This window comes from Pelmatolapia mariae, linkage group LG4 (genome assembly GCF_036321145.2).
Source record: "Pelmatolapia mariae isolate MD_Pm_ZW linkage group LG4, Pm_UMD_F_2, whole genome shotgun sequence".
Classification (NCBI taxonomy): Eukaryota; Metazoa; Chordata; class Actinopteri; order Cichliformes; family Cichlidae; genus Pelmatolapia; species Pelmatolapia mariae.
The window spans coordinates 13,595,001-13,611,607 of NC_086230.1; the positions used below are offsets into that span (position 1 = coordinate 13,595,001).

The window sequence follows — 16,607 nt, forward strand, 5'->3', positions numbered from 1 at the left end:
AAGTTATAGTTTTCAAACAGCTGAATAAACGTCAAGCAGACAACTGATTAAACAGAAGTGTGAGATGGTCGAGAGTTTACTCCGGTGTTCTGTTATATTTTAGATAGCAAGGAGCAGACAGCTGAGTTTATTAAACTCCACCGAGACAATCTGCAAATTTCATTAAAAGTTTAATAAACTATGATCTTGTCTTTATTTTTAGTTAGCACATACCTTAAACACTTCAAGCTGTAAGCTAATGATAGTTATATAAGAGCAGATGCATGCTAGTGCAATAAGCTGTACGTTTTACGTCCAATGGATGCATGACCTGATTAGTCGACTAATCGCAAAAATAATCGGTGACTAGTCGACTATCAAAATAATCGTTTGTGGCAGCGCTAGCTTCAGATTTGTCTCCATATTTCTGATGTTCTTCCTTTCCTTGCTCCTCATCAAACCCATGTCTCTACTGCTCCGACTCCAGACTATGCATTTCCTGAGAAAGGTGTGTTTGTTTAGCTGGAACTGTGAGCTATGGCTTCAACCTCATCTATGCCTGCCTTGAACAGCTGTACTAAAGTTAAAACAGGCACAGTGTAACCATACAAACACAATTATGTCTGACAAATCAGAGGGGGGAAAAAAAGCTTTGGCTCTTGAGGAACACGTGCTGACTCCCTAGTAAATTTACCATTATGTCATAAACACACACACGCTATGCAGTCATCTAGCAGAAGAAAAATAATTTTTTCTTGTTAGATTTAAAAAGACCACTGAGCCTGAAGACATACTGAGCTGCCACAAAACAGAAAGGCAAATAAACAAAAACTGAAAGCCAACTAAAACACACCAGTTCCTTACCCACCACTGTGGGAATGAACCATATATGGATAATTGAGTCTTCTGGCACACGTTACAGACAAATCTCTGCCTGGTTTCAGAAAACATTTCAACATCCTTAGTTTTCAATCTTTAAAGAGCTGATAAGACGCTAGTTAAATAATTTCTTATCTTGGCATCTCCACTTTGGTTCATGCTGTCTTTAATGATATTCCAATTCCACAAAAGCTAAGGCATCCAACTACATTAAGGCTGCATGAGCACCATGCAATTCCAGCTATGAAGAGAAGGAGGCTGGGTTTTTGTGCTGAAATGGGCTGATTGCCACTTGTGTCATCTTGCGTGGATTTATGTGGTGCTAATGGCACACAAGATTTTTTTCATGTGTGAGAACCATGAGCAGCCACCATTCTTGCAGACACAGTCTCTTGTCTTTGTACATCAGGGGTATCAAACATATGGTGTGTACATATGACCTCTTTTTTTTTTTTTTGTTAAATGTACTTAACATTTGGAGGTGTTTTTGTATGCATCCACATGTGCAGTGTGCAATGTGGATGATGCTGTGTGTTAGTCAAATGCATACTGGTTGAAACGTGTACTGGCATCCAGCATGTTTTTAAACACACTGTTGAACTTGTATGCTAGAACTACACTCTTCTCTGTAGCTGGCTGATGGACCAGCAACGACACAGAGTAGCCCACAAACCGGTTGTGCCACTTATTTCTGATACCAACTCCATCTGACAATAGATGCTCTATGCAGCTGCCTACGCGCTACCTTCACTTAACCATAATTTGACCCATTAGACTGCTTCTGTGACCTAGATAAGTGGCAAAAGAGACAAGTTTTCAAACCTGGCTCTATGTAGCACATGAGTATGTGACACTATAAAACTATTTCTATAAAACCTGCCAAATATTTCTTTTTGTTTTAATTACTGGACAGTAATTACTAGATGTTTTACATTAGATATTTTCCGATTATTTTTATGCATTTTACTTGTTAAAACGCTGAAACAAAAAGGCAGCCATTATCCAAATGTATAAGAATCAACCACAGAAGATAAAAGATAAAATTTAGAGATTTTTAGGCCCAGGGTGAGGTCAATTTTGGTAACTGGGGGCCGGCTTTACACCTACAGTCTCACACGGCCATTTATTCACACCCTGTCTGGACAACAATACTCGGAAAGTTCGTCTGGAATCCCAAAAATCTCCCCTAGCAACTCCCACAGCCTAACGCCTATTGGCCAGATCCTCCATCAGTTTCTGCACTGATGACTCAGCTGCTGTAGCTTCCGCCTCTGAGCCACGCACTCAAACACAATGCACACACAGGAATGTGGGCCATAAATGAGAGCTTGGTGTACACTCCATAAGGATGCTAGACAAGTCTGGGCAGCCTGAAACCAAATGCATGGCAACAAACCCACATCCATAGGCGTACACACACACACACACAGACACAAAGTCATCCTGCTGTGTACAAAGAACTGGGTGGGAGGTTAGGGTGTGAAAGGAAAAGAGTTCAGTTTAGAAACTCCAGCAAAATCACCTAAAGATGTCACCAAGTATGAACAACCCTGTATTGTATTTACTCTACATCATGGAATGAAAGGGATATTATTTCATGCTTTGACAAGAGGTCTGAAATATTATAAAACTGACCCTTAGTGGTTTCCGTGCACTCTGCTACATTGTCACTGTCATGCGTCTCTAGAGAAACGAGTGCATCACTATAAAGGGAAGCAGATTCCTTTGCCATGTGGATAAAAGATGATTGGGGGGGTCTTCTTCCTCTTCTCTGTGTGTGTGTGTGTGTGTGTGTGGGAAAGAGAGAATTAAGGAATGCAGGAGTGCTAGCCAGAGATAGGACAGGGGGAGGGGCAGATTTCAGGATGTAGGCCAAAGTTACACCAACTGTGATACAGTAACCATAATCGAGTACACTGCATGATTTTTTTTTTTTTTTTTTTTTGCTTAAACATATGGCGTGACACCTTTTTATGTGTTAAACCGACTGGTAATTATAATCCAGTACTCACAGCCGTGGTAGGAAGCAGGTGATCCCTCTGACCTGCCATACTCTTCACTGTAGGAAGTGGAGAGGTTGGGTTGAGATGAGCCTCGGCCAAATCCCATATGACTGCTCCCTGTGGACACCTGGGCCATACGCTCTTTGGTCTTCAAAGCCTGAGACCTAGCGAGACAAAAGGGATAATATATGATCAATATCTGTGATCAATCATCTTGACTTAAGCTAAGAAACTCTAGTTTTAGGTCTAACAGAACGAATAAGAATGAGATACTAGGGTGACACGACGATGGAGCCATGAAACCAAACAAAGCGAGAACATCTAATAGCAGAATTACCCTGAGAATCAGGGTTTCAAGTGGTTTCAATCGTAAAGTGCCAAAATGATTATTTTAGATTAAACATGCTGTCAAACAAATCTCCACAGACCAATTAAGATAATACTGGAAACACTACAGTTGCAACCAAAACATTTTCTCTGTTCTGTGTACAGTTCGAGACTGTGTGTGTGTGTGTGTGTGTGTGTGTGTGTGTGTGTGTGTGTGTGTGTGTGTGTGTGTGTGTGTGTGTGTGTGTGTGTGAGATAAAAAGGCAGGTGTCAAAACTGCAAGTCTTGGAATGATCACATATTTCTAAATACACCACTGACTTGAAGTGGAGGAAGAGGGAAAAATAAATAAAATAAAAATCACTGAAAGAACAAAAGTCATGCCAGACTGTTAAGACAGGAAATGTATTAAATCTGTAGCCAGCAACATTCTTTGCACACATTACAAGTGATAAAGATAAGAAGTGTTACAGAGTTATTTCCAAGGATTAACTGTTTTAGTAAGAAGGCATGGAGCTCTTAAACTACACATAAGAATCTCTCGCGTAATACAGATGTTTTGATCTAGTCACGTAGACTAAGACAGCCTTTTGAACTTTGTTGCTTCCTCTGTATTAAAGGTCGTGGTTAGTTTGACCTCTCTAAGATTTGATGCCTGTGCTGCAAGCAGAAGAGCAGAAGTGCAGAAAGGACGGCGATGCACTCTGCTGCAAGAAAATAATTTAAAAAAAAGGTCTCACCTCTCTCCTTTGAGGCGGTCTTCGTCTTTGAGTAGGACCACTAGCTGCTTGCTCTTCTCCCTGACGTTGATGCCCTGGTCCTTGCCATCTCTGTCAATGTACTGGAAGTCCTTCAGAGTCTGGATGGCGAAGATGTTTTCTTTGCACTGCAGCGCTACTCTCTCTGAGCCCGTCTTGATCAGGTAGTCGAGCAAGGTGAGCGCCTTGTAGACGTGGCGCCAGTTCTTGCCGTGGTCGTTGAGTCGTTTCCAGATCATGTTCATGATCTCGCTGAAGGCCACCACGTTGTAAGTGAGGTCGGCGATGTCCGACATGAGTGAAGACGACGGCCCCCAGGGGTCGTTGGACGTGGCCTCTCTGACTTTCTTCTCCGCTTCGGAGTAGTTGTTGACCATGTTCTTCATCTGCCGGCGGATGGTGCTTGGCATGGTGGCGGTTAAGATGGGACAGACAAGAAGAAATCAAACGTACACTCTCACACAAGGAGAGCAGCTGGAACACCAACAATATTTGGGTTACACACACCCAGAAGTTACAAACGTGCCCTTCAGGTGAAGCTTGTGTTGTTTGCCCGCGTTTCTGTGTCCTTTGTCACGGCGGTGTTTTGTTAATGTTTTCGTGTAACAAAGTGGTTTGCGGATGTACGCGGTTGTTTATGAGGCTCCTCCAGGCCAGTGCAGTGTTCCCGAGTCCTCCAACACAGCGTCTGTTAAAACCATTTCCACACCCACAGTGCCGGCTGAACACATGACCATGCCATCACCTAGACCAATACGACAAATAACAGGTTAGTTTACAGAACAATATGAAAAACAAATATAGGCAAGGACCAGAAACCCCCCCCAAAAAACAAGCACACTCTAAAATACTTGCAATCACTCAGAGTATCTTAAACACAACATCAGCTTAATATGTATCTTTTATTTAAGTTTCACGCCCCTAAAGTAATGTCACATGCCAGCAATAACAAATCAAAACCTCAATAGGCCAAGAAAAACCTACGCGTTGCTATATTTCAGATTTCTGAACAGCTGAAGTCACACGCTAATCTGAATGTCTTTCATGAAGTTCCACAGCTAAACAGTAAGCTCACATCAATGTGTAATCACAAGAGCAGCTGTAAGCACCTTCCTTTTTGAAACTAGACAAACATGTTTCATACTTTCACACTTAGATAAGCAATTTCCATGCATGCCCCCTCCATATCATACAAACTCACGGTGCTGTGAACAAGAATTGTTTCCACTTTTATAATTTCACTTAAGTTTACAGTAACTTTGACACGATGGCAAATTACTAGGACGGATGGTGGAGATTTTTGTTAAACAAAACACAAATCTGTGTGGTCACACCATTCCCAAGCTCTTCCAAGAGGGCTTCAGATGCATATTCTTTGTGTGAGCTTGGAGGACAATGTGAAGACAATTACAATGAAAGAACATGCCATATAAAGAGGTCTGCAATAATCTAACATTTTAATCTTGAGCACCAGGTTATGGAGTACAAATATGTCCTTAAAATATTGTTCAGGGATTTTTTAAAAACCTGATAAGGTGTAAATATAACACAGAGAGCAGCGTGTATGTATAATATTGCTCTAAGATCACAGAAGTTATCAAGGTAATTCACTTTGATAGCAGCTGACCAGCAGTAACTTGACCACAGCAGGCACAAAACCGTTAACTAATTTTTAGTGGAGCTGAATTTTAAGTTTTGCTTTTATGCTTTTTGGGTTGTTTTTTTTAACTTTATTTGAAAAAATTTAAATTAACAGTATTGGCAATCACTGAAATGGTTACTCCATCGGTGTGCACAAGCTCTTTAATCAAATTTGTATTTTTAATGCTAAAATATAAAATTATTGTTTTTGAATTTACTGTTTTTCAAAAGCAGAAAAAAATATTAAAGCATATTATTATTTTTTGATTAGGATGCCAAATTACAGCGGAGCAGAAAAAGCAGTAATTTCTGACTTCTCAGAAAAGTCCAGGGTGTCGGCTTAAATTCTGGGTATAAAAACATAAATTCAGTAACATTTAGTTTGTGACATTTTTTAAAACAACAGGTGGTCTAATAAGCACTGTATATATAAAATAAGAGCTTTGCTTTTTTAATTCCCCGATATATTCAAGCACAATTCGCTAACAAGTCTGAGAATGAGACGTCTTTATCTTCACAGCATTAACAGTAAGAATGAGTTTCCACCCTCTGGTGGGTGGCAGGGGAGATAATCCATTTCCAGTCAGATGAATACCACAGAAGTGACTGATGACGCCTCAGTACTTGTTTCTAAAAGATCAGCAAAGCAGCCACTAATCGCTTCCTGCCTGACACAGAGACAAGTATGGATAGTGGGCGGAGACTCACAGCGGCGTAACGTACACACCCAAGTGCCACGTGAAAAACTCTTGACCGTGAAAACTTGCTTAAGTATGCAACACCTAAGGCTTACATAACACGTTTAAATCTGCTGCTGGTGCTGGAAAAGAACAGCATACTACTGCAAGCCCCCATTAACAGAGTTGTGCTTGGACTGCAAATGCAGTTATCACTGTTACCAGTAATAAACTGCAGTTTGGGATGTAGGTGCCCATTGTTTGCCTGCCTCGATGCCTTCTAGGCAAACCTATGACGACTTATCCTCTTCATTGATCAGAGCTCAATGCCAGGCGTGCACAGGCAAGCCCAACAAAGTTCCTTCATACACATAAGTGCAAGTCTGTGTGGACTTTATTAAGCACAAGAATGCGTTTTTTCAATGTATGCAGAAGTTAAATACAGACAACTTGTGCATGCATTTGTTTCAGGGAGCTTCCTGTCTAGCAATGTCATGGAAAGACAGCTGGAGGGGACGGGGGTGAAGAAACGAGGATAAGAAAACAACTTGGCACATCCCATAAATTCACTTAACGCCAGTGAAACGTGATTCCTGTGGAGCATGACTCCGACACACACACACACTCTCTGAACGTTCCCTCGTCACCCTCCTCCTCACCCTGCATCCGCATGAATACTGCTCAGACCTAATGACACATCTGCTGCTATAATCACCTATTCACCCATAGCAGACAGGAGGAAGAGAGGAGAGTCTGTCTTGTCCATCCCACCCTCCTGCAACCCCCATTCACATCCCGGAACAAACCCCCCACCCCACCCCCGACACACACAAACCAGTAGATATCCCCAGCCTGCCTTCACTCAGTCCTTCTGTGCTTAGTTCACGCCAATCCCAAAAGAAGACTGCACACAAGACTTGTGTTTGTGTGCGTGTCTAAAGAAATACGTGTTTATGCTGACAGTGCAGGTTATAAGTATGTCAAAAATCATTAAGCATGTCATCATCTCGTCAAACCGCCAGCACACAATGCGGGGTAGCAGTTTAAGCGTGAAATAATTGAGTCCAGGGTCTGCTTTTTAACGGCACCAGATGAACTCGAACACATCTGTCACCACCCGTTCAGTCTCTTCCTTCTTTTCTTTCTGGCTTGTCTATATCTGACTCACACACATTAAAGATGAGCTGTTAGTCCACCCTGTTCTCTATTTCAACACAAAGCCATTTATAATATATTTAAATATGTGCTGTTTTAATATCGCCTGGTTTTTCATGCCACAGTTGTCTAATCCTTGGCGATTTTCGCTTTTGGAAGACAAAGTAATAAATGAAGTAAATAAGTAAAAATACCCAGCGATCATTCCTTAGAATGTGACAGAAGGCAAAGGCAAAAGAGTGCCCGTGCCCTGCAGCCAAACAACAGACCAAATATGCATTTATTATGGCCATAGAGTTGGACTAATTTTGAAGGAGGAAGAGGAACAGAAATAACCCATTAAATATAGGCTGAGAAAAACACTAACCGCACTACCATCATAGTCAAATGGGACAAAGTGCCATTTACTGTTACGTGCAAAGGTCAAAAGCAGAAAAACAAAAAACAAATGAGGCCTTACTGTAGAAAACACTTTTTTAAAAATCCAAATAAGATACCAGTGAACTGATGGACTAACATACACAGAACAGTTGTGATAAATTTCCCCTCAAAAATAAATAAATAAGTCTATGTATAAAGTTATAATATAAACGCTAACCATCGCCTGACAGGAATAACGATTGGTCTCGACAGCATGAACTAGCAGCAGTGATGTAGTAGCGCATCATGAGAAATTCCCTTTTTGAATTGCAAATCAAGTCACGCAGTACAGATATCTACAACTTTCTATGAATTCCATCAACAGTATTTAATAATAATACTGTAATGCCGCTTACTTATAAAACCTCACGGCTTCGACCAACTGTAAACAAATGACCTGCGCGCAATGAGTGTTCATCTTAAATAAAATGAAATTATTTGTCATGTATTTAACAATCTGTATCGCCAAACTACGAATATCTAAAGATACAGACGGGGAAAGAAACGTGTGACTGAGACATTAATCTCTGTGCACCAGAAGTCCATCATTACAAAAGCTTTAATCTTGGCTTGGCAGGAAATGCTCAGAAGTTGTTGCTGTGCCGGCAGTGCAGGAATGCGCAATATGTCGTTTCAGTATCAACATCATCAGCATGAAGTAAGACACATTAGGCTGAACACAACTACAACTTTCTGTCTCTTTGAGACCAAAGAAAAAAAAAAACCTGCACCTTTCTGACTTTTCTGTGAATAAACTGAAAGGGAAGTTTGAGATAATTTACCCACAACTAACGAGTCCTGTATATATAAGTTTGTCACTTGTTAGTGACACGAAGTTCTGCGTGCACACAGCACACGCAAAGGACCAAAGAGTTACATCAATTCATTCATTTAGAACAGGCAGTCAGGGAACCTCCATAAGACAGGATTTCTTTTACACTCCAGTTTGTGGTGCAGGTCTCCCAAAACCAGGTGACACTAGTAGCAGAAACATCCTAGCATGCCTTGCTCTATGAATGGGTCCATCTTCTCCCCGTGCACCAGTGTGCCCGCTCTCAACGGAAAGATTGCAACCCAGAGTGGGTGCGTCTCTTAAGCTCCTTCCTCCCCCGTTTAGGCAGACGATGAGTAATGGCCAAACACTACCCTTCAATTCCCACTGGGGTGCCCATATCACAGCCACAGCCACTCATGCCACATGTCACAGCAACTCAAGGCAATTCCACTAGATGCACCACAGCACATTTCAGGAGCAGTTCTTTGGTCCACTAATGTAGCGAGACGATGGAAGTTAAACAATGGGTGGTGGACGAGGCAGGCAGGAAGTCAGTCATGGGTACGGCATAGAGCAATCGGGCAATTTTTAAAATCACCCTACACTGTGTGCGCACAAATTACTCCCGGTGCAGGATGAAGCAGAGGAGAACAGAACAAAATCATGGAGGAGATACAACATTACAGACCCAAGCCCAATCTGTTCCTGAGGTTAGAGTTCTAGCTTTCAACAAGCTTCTGTGCACTGCTATTATCTCTAGAGAGAAATCTACCCCGGACAAGGAAATAACCAAATAAGGGAACAATAATGATGTCCCCTTCATTACGGTTAGTTCACATCAAACGCAATGAGAAGTTCTGCCTCATGTTGCTTGCATGAGGAAACCCATAAAGATTCACTCCTGACCGGCAATAGGATATAGATGTGTATAGCTGACAGTTGGAATCAAGTTACAGAAATATAATTTCCTAACTTACCATTAAGTCCTACATTTTCACTCACTTTTCTCCACGCGTTCTACCCCCCTTTCTCTACATAAAAGTGACATAGAAGCAAAGAGGCCCTGTAGCTCTCAAACAGCATTAATACACCTGTCCTTCATTTCTGATTCTCACTTTCACCTGAAGAAGAATCCACAATCTACAGGGCAATCCCGCTTGATGCGAACTTAATTTTTCAGCTTCATTCACATCACCCAGGGCTTCACTTCACCAGATTTCACAGAATCTGAATGTCATTGTGCATCAAGAGATGCACAATGAGGTATCTTCTCAAACCACATGTATAGGATTTAACTGTAAGAGGGTAAAAAATTAACCCTTGTTTTACAAAATCACCCCAATCATTAGATCAAATAATGATTCATGTTTTCCAGCCAAACCTGTTCATATTTTTTTATCTTCTTACTCTGTTTATACTTATATTTATACTGTATCCCACTCTTATTTATTTTATCTTTTTATCCTGTTTATATTCTTATTAGGTCATATCTCCAGTGTTTCCTCAGAGGGGGCTCTCTGCACCGGGGCTGTGATCGACCGTGGCTGCTGGGGCTCTGTGGACCCTCTCAGCCTGGCTGGGGGGCTTCTTTGCCTTCCTCCTGCTGTGTGCCCAGCCTGGAGGCTGCGGTCTGTGACTGGCTCCCGGTGCAGACAGCTATCTGTGATAGTGTTTCCTCACTTGGCTAATGCGTACCCAGCCCAATTTTACTCTTTAAGTGTGTGTGTGTGTGTGTGTGTGTGGGGGGGGGGGGGGGGGGGGGGGGGGGGAAGAGAGAAATGTGTGTATCCATGACCGTTTCTGCTAATGAGAGTCTGGGGAATGAGTGGGAGGGTGGGGTGGGGTGGGCTGCTTTTAACCATGTAAAGCACTTTGTGCTACAGTTTTTTTTTTGTATGAAAAGTGCTTTATAAATAAAGATTGATTGATTGATTGATTGATATTGCCTGGTGAAGGTGAATGGGTTTTTCATGTCCTAAAAAATATCTGAATGAATATATCCCAAAGAAACACGTAGAACACTTGACTTAAGTGAGTCACCTTAGATCATAACAAGTTCAACTTATCTTGTGTGTGTTTTGGCAAAAGCTAGGTAAACTGTGATTAGCATTAAGGGCTCAGAAGCAGCGCATTGAGAACAGGTCCACCTTGTCACACAGAATGAGTAAAGCTGATCTCGAGATAGTAGGCTTGCACAACCGGGCGCCTGTGTGTGAATGTGACAAGACTATGTTTGTCTGTTCAGAATGACATTGTGTATAATAGGCTGTGTAATGGCATCCATCCAGTTCCTTAACCATCACTTTACAGTCTGGTACAACCAAGAGCAACATTCATAAGTAATTAATCCTCATCTTCTCCTAGACACAAGGATTAAGCTCCCAAAAGCCAAACTCGCGTCAAATAAGCACTAACACTTGTTCAAACCGTACTAAAGTGGGTTTAAGTGAGCTATTACAACCGTGCACTCTGAGACAGTGAGACAGGAGGGGAGGTCACCATCTGATCGACGCATCACCCCACCTTTTGTCTTATCTTGCTAGCCGAGAAAGACAAAGCCAGCCAAGACAGGGACGGGAGGAGGACCGTGATGATGCATCCGTCACCCCCGTAACTGACTGACCATCCTGACAATAAAGGAAGCGCTGCCCCTCTTCTCAGGCCACATCAATACGGGTTCAGTGCAACTATGAAAAGAGAGGTTTTACTCAAACATCTTTGACTATGTTGAAAATAGAAAAGAAAACCTTGCCAGTATTAATGATCTAAAAACCAAACACTTTATTAGCTTCTTGTCGGAAACCAAGCGAGTAAACAGACAGCGCCCACGTCGTAACGAGTCTCCCTAAAAATATCAATAAGTACGTTAAGTTTTGGACTGCTGAGTCACTGTAGTATGCTCTCGTCTAGCCCTCGCCTCTATAACAGCACATGTGTTTCGGTAGAGAAAATAAAAATAATTTAAGTGGCTCTTTTTTTTAAATCACGGCGCCTCCTTGAACTGACGTGATTGATAGTTAGCACATAAGCTAAAGTAGCTTTAGCTAACATTCGTTTGGTGCTGGTAAACTACCTTAATGTTATTTATAATCCGTTCAGTCAAAAAATCCAGGTGATAGAGGTGAAATAAGTATGTGTATAAAATAGTGCGAGCTTACTCTAACATAGAATAGCGACCACACTTGCTACTAAGGGGTTTGCCGCTAACTACAGCTAGTTGAGTGCAAACTTGCGGCAAGTTCTAGTCCTTAGCATTGATTGAGTTAGCGGTGACTACACATTTCAGCTCACTGGAAAAGTACATAACCCGGAAAAGTTTGCTGTAGCTTAAAAATACACTGCAGCAATCACTTTTTCCACTTATAGATATTTGCACCCGAGATACCAACCACCGCCTAGCGTCAATTTACAAGACGATTTCAAATCCTGGTTTTGAGAAAAGTTGAATCAAAGCTAGCAGAGCTTGTGTTAGAACAGCCAGTTCACACACCATCCCCTCCAGCACCCTACTAACAACACAACTGTTGATCACTCACCATCTAGATGTAACACAGTTTACTATTTACCGGTTTTATGACCACTTCTATACTGTAACGCACAATCGTTCGCGTTAGCTTCATAAAGTACTTTCTATGTTAGGACAATCAACTAGCATGCAAAGCTAGTTAGCGATCCTTCAAGCTAGCATCCAAGACGGGAGCTCAGTGGAGACATCACCATAGCAAACTGGATTACAGGACACCCCAGAAAAACAAAACAACGCGACTGTGTTGAAAACCGAAGGTAACTTACCAGAATTTTTGAGAGGGATACTTTAGGTACTCGTGTCACTCCAAGTGGAGGTCAAACCAATAAACAAACGTAGCTAATTCCAAAAAGAGAAGGGGGAAACCGAGACAGGAGTACTTATTTGGGCGTTCAAGGAGCTTGTTGCGCCTCCGCCTAGCTATATGCTGCTAGTGCTAAGCCAGCTAAAGCCAGGACTACACGTATCTCCTCCTCCTACAGAACATGGCGGGCAGAGCAAGAGGTGGGGTGTAGGGGTTGGGGGTTGGCCGGGAAGGGTGTGACCAAGTGGGCTTGACTTGGCAGGGATAGAGAGACAGACCCTTCATCCCTCGTGAAAACCCTTGAGGGGGAAAAGGCGCGTCCCTGAGCAAGTGACTGTAAAGTGATAATTATAATTTTCAAGTTTTCACATGAACGATTTACAACATCGTAGACATGCGTGACTATAAGAATGGTTATATTAAAGTGCTGGACTACTTTTTTTTTTTGTGGAATAGCTTTTTTGTTTTAGTAACCGAACAGTCCTCTCTGGTAAATCTAGTTCTGAGGAGCCATTTTCCAATTTCGTCAAAGAAAGTTAGCAGCCAAAAGGAAATAAACGGACATGTAGATTGCACAAGTACGTGCATGTCATGATTTGTCACTGCCAGGGATTGTCCGCTGCAGGTGTGTCATTACAAAGCGCAAACTTTGTAGGACCGCATTCCATCGCTCTAATTTTTTCCACCCCACAGTCTCTGCGCAACCGCGTTTTCTTTCACAGGTATTTAAATAGAGGGAGGGGGACAACACGTCACACGTCCCAGACACACGTGGCACAACACGCTTTTTCTTTTTTTCAAACCGGGATCTATGAATAGACGCAGATGCCTTACTGAAAAGTGCGCAGTGAGCTATTAATAGAAGTGTATAGGTTGTAGATGCAAAGTGTGTAAGTTAAAAATAGAAAGGGATCAAAATGTCACGAATCTGCAACGCTGACAACAGCCAAACGTCAGTATGACCGATGTGATGTCCTTTGGCTGTTTTTAGTGCTGTGCCATACTGCAAATTTTGTTATGATCGATACCAAATAAATACAGGGCCAGCATTCCCGATACCAATATCGGTATTTTCAACTTATAAGGACAGCTTATGTAGGGAAGAGCGGTGTGTCATGACATTTAAAATGATCATCAATTTGCAAATTCTGAACACATTTTAATGACCACCAAATTACTGTGATGTTTTTCTTTTACTTTCTCAAAAAAAGCACATCTTTTAGCTTTTTGTAACTGTTTTTTTTGGGGACCTAGAATGTAAATGCACCTGTCTCTAAAGCACTTTGTGTGAACTTTGGTTATTAAATGTGCTTTAGGCTATAAATAAAATAGACGTGACAGTCAACACAAAAAGTTTAAGACATTTTTTCATAGTACATCTTTGAGATTATTTTTCAGTTTTTAGTTTTTCTTAAATATAAGACACAATTCAGTCAGATAGATAGTGAACTTGGGAGATAGAAACAAAGTATTGATCCTATCACGCTAGTATCGATCCGATACAGATACCAGCATTGGTATCGATACTGTCGATATTTGAATCGATCCGCCCAGCCCTGCTTTCTAGTAAAGTGCTAAATCTGGCTGGGAGTGGCACCTTTAAAGTTCACTGATGCTTTTGTGTCCTCCTGCTGCATATTCAGTGGAAAGGATAAGCCAATTAAATGAAGCCCAAGCCAAGCTGATTGAGATGTTTTTGGCACTCGCTGCTCTCTGCTTGAGAGAGTGATAAAAAAAAAAAAAGAATAGACTCTTTGTGCAAACAGGTTTTTTAAATTGTGTAATTGGCCTGCTCTAAAGCTGTTGCCTGAACAGAACAGAGCAAGTCAGAGTGCGAGAAAAACAAATTGTACTACACACTACTTACTAGCTCAAGACCTTTAACAAGAAGACCTATATTGGTGTTTTTAGAGGAGTATTTCAAGTTGATGATTCATCTTACTAGACTGCCAACATCCACTATATAAAGCAAAGCCCCTCCTGATGGGAGCCTGCTAACAAGAGGATTGTGTACCAAAGAAGGTTTGGTACATGGCAAGAGGATATCTTGCCAAAGATATATCTTTGTGTTACTCAAATATACAAGATCTAATCCCCATCAGGTCTTAAAATTCATAAAGTACAACCTCATGACATATTATACTGTGTCATAAACTAAACTAAGCCAAAATACAGAAGCTACCATGATTCAGTAGCTTGTAGAACCACCTTTAGCAGCAATAACTTGAAGAAATAGTTTTCCTTGTGACTTTATCAGTCATCCACATTGTTGTGAAGAACTTTTGGTCCACTCTTCTTTACAATGTTCCTACAGTTCATTGAAGGTTGTTGGTTTTTGTGTACACACAGCTCTCTTAATGTCCCACTGTAACATTTTGATCAGTTTTAGGTTTTCAGTTTACTGCTATCCTTGGGTAGACTTTGGTATACCAAGGAGTTCATGGTCAAGTTAATGACTGCAAGGTCCTGCAACTGCAAAATGAGCCCAAATCATGACCCCTGACAGGTGATACGAGGCATTTGTGTTGTTATGCTGTCTTTGAGGGGAGCGTGGAGGCGTGGTGGTTAGCACTGTCACCTCTCTAGGAGGTCCTGGCTTCAATTCTAGTTTGAAACCTTCTTGTGCCGACTTTAATGTTCTCTCCAAATAGGTCATCTTCACACAGGGAGTAAGGTTAATTGCTGATTCTAAACAAACCATAGATCAGAAAGTGAGTGCGAAAGATTGTCTGTCTCGATTTGTTAGCCCTGCCACAGACTGGCGACCTCAGCCACTGTAGAATGGACTTTCAAATTGTTTGGAAATGGCCTTAACTCTTCTCAGATTGGCGGGCAGTAACAAGCTCATAGCTGATGCCTTTTCTTCTCAGGACTGATGGCCACACACAGACCTGAGCACACCAGACCAGCAAACTGCCAAAACTTCTGCTTGTTATAGGCGTGCTCACACTTGGTGAGGATCAGTTAATGGAGTGCATTTGATTAGCAGCATCTGACTGCTACTCTCTGAATTCTTATGGAAGTAATAAGGGTTCACTTTTTTGCACACTGCTTCTGCAGTTTGGCTCAGTTTTGGTTAAATAAATAATGACACGGTGTAATATGTCATGTGTTGTTGTTTATCTGAGGTTGTTTTTACTGAAGTTTAAGACCATATTATTTTAAAACCTCATAATTGAAAGAGGATGTACTTTTTTTTATTTTAACCATGGCTGTATTTCTCCATAATCCAACACAAAAATGCAAAACCTTTGTGCAAAATAGATGTAATTGTGGCAACTGTGGCAAATCCTTTGTTCTTCTGCAACAGGTATCAAAGAGAAGCTTGAAGGTGACATTCATGGTGGGGTGAGAAAGCTACCTCAAGCAGTTATTTTGCAAACAAACAACAAGAAAATGTCACCTTGGCATTTACTATCTCCTCTTATCAGCCAAACTTTGAAAGTTAAACTAAATTCTGATTGGTCAGTCTGTGCAAACAAAAAAGTGAAGTGTGCTATGTGTTGAGTATGTGCCCTTTTAAAGTACATGCAGGTCCAGTGTCAGCCAGTAGAGGTCAGGAGCGTCCCACTTTTAAAACAGTCAGAGAGCGTGTCTGTAATGTGAGCACAAACTAAACTTGGGAGGACTGTCTAGAACCCCCTGCAGACATGTGTGACCTTTAATATGTAATTACCATATGTGACCCCCTACAAAATCACCCTCCACAAAATAATCACCCTCATTCTCAACACTCATGCCCTATTAGAGACTCACTGGGCCATTAGCTTGTCTTGCACCATCCATGGTCAGATGCACTGACCCAGCATAGTTTTACTCATGCAGAATGAGTATTGCAGTCACTAACACATGATTCGTTGAGTCTAGATGCCACCATGCGTGACACATGAACAACAGACGTCAGTCAGGTGAAGCTCATGATGATCATTAGTTGTTAGCAGCTTACCATATCTCACACCATTATTATATAACCGAGCGGCGTTTATCACACACCAGAAATTCAGCCACCGAATGCGGTAAATCTCAGTTACAAAGGCAAGCGGTGCATGTGAGTCATATTAATTTGAATTTTATTCAGTAGGATGTGCAAACACATGAGGTTCACCTAAGGAAGCTCAAGCATGAATATAACTGGTGCATCACTTTGAGAAGCCTGCAAAACT

The 16,607-nt window shown here is 41.5% G+C and overlaps 1 protein-coding gene across 2 annotated transcripts in view; it reads right to left on the bottom strand.

Annotated features, from left to right (window-relative positions):
* Nucleotides 1-12,613, bottom strand: part of epn2 (epsin 2) — a 25,077-nt gene extending 12,464 nt beyond the window's left edge. For both annotated transcript variants that reach the window (XM_063471518.1, XM_063471517.1), the window contains exons 1-3: nt 12,407-12,613; nt 3,929-4,691; nt 2,871-3,025 (exon numbers count right to left, since the gene is read on the bottom strand). In XM_063471518.1, coding sequence (XP_063327588.1) covers nt 2,871-3,025; nt 3,929-4,356 — 583 coding nt within the window. In that variant the 5' untranslated portion in view covers nt 4,357-4,691; nt 12,407-12,613. The remainder of the gene's footprint in view (nt 1-2,870; nt 3,026-3,928; nt 4,692-12,406) is intronic.
* Between the last annotated feature and the right edge of the window lie 3,994 nt (nt 12,614-16,607).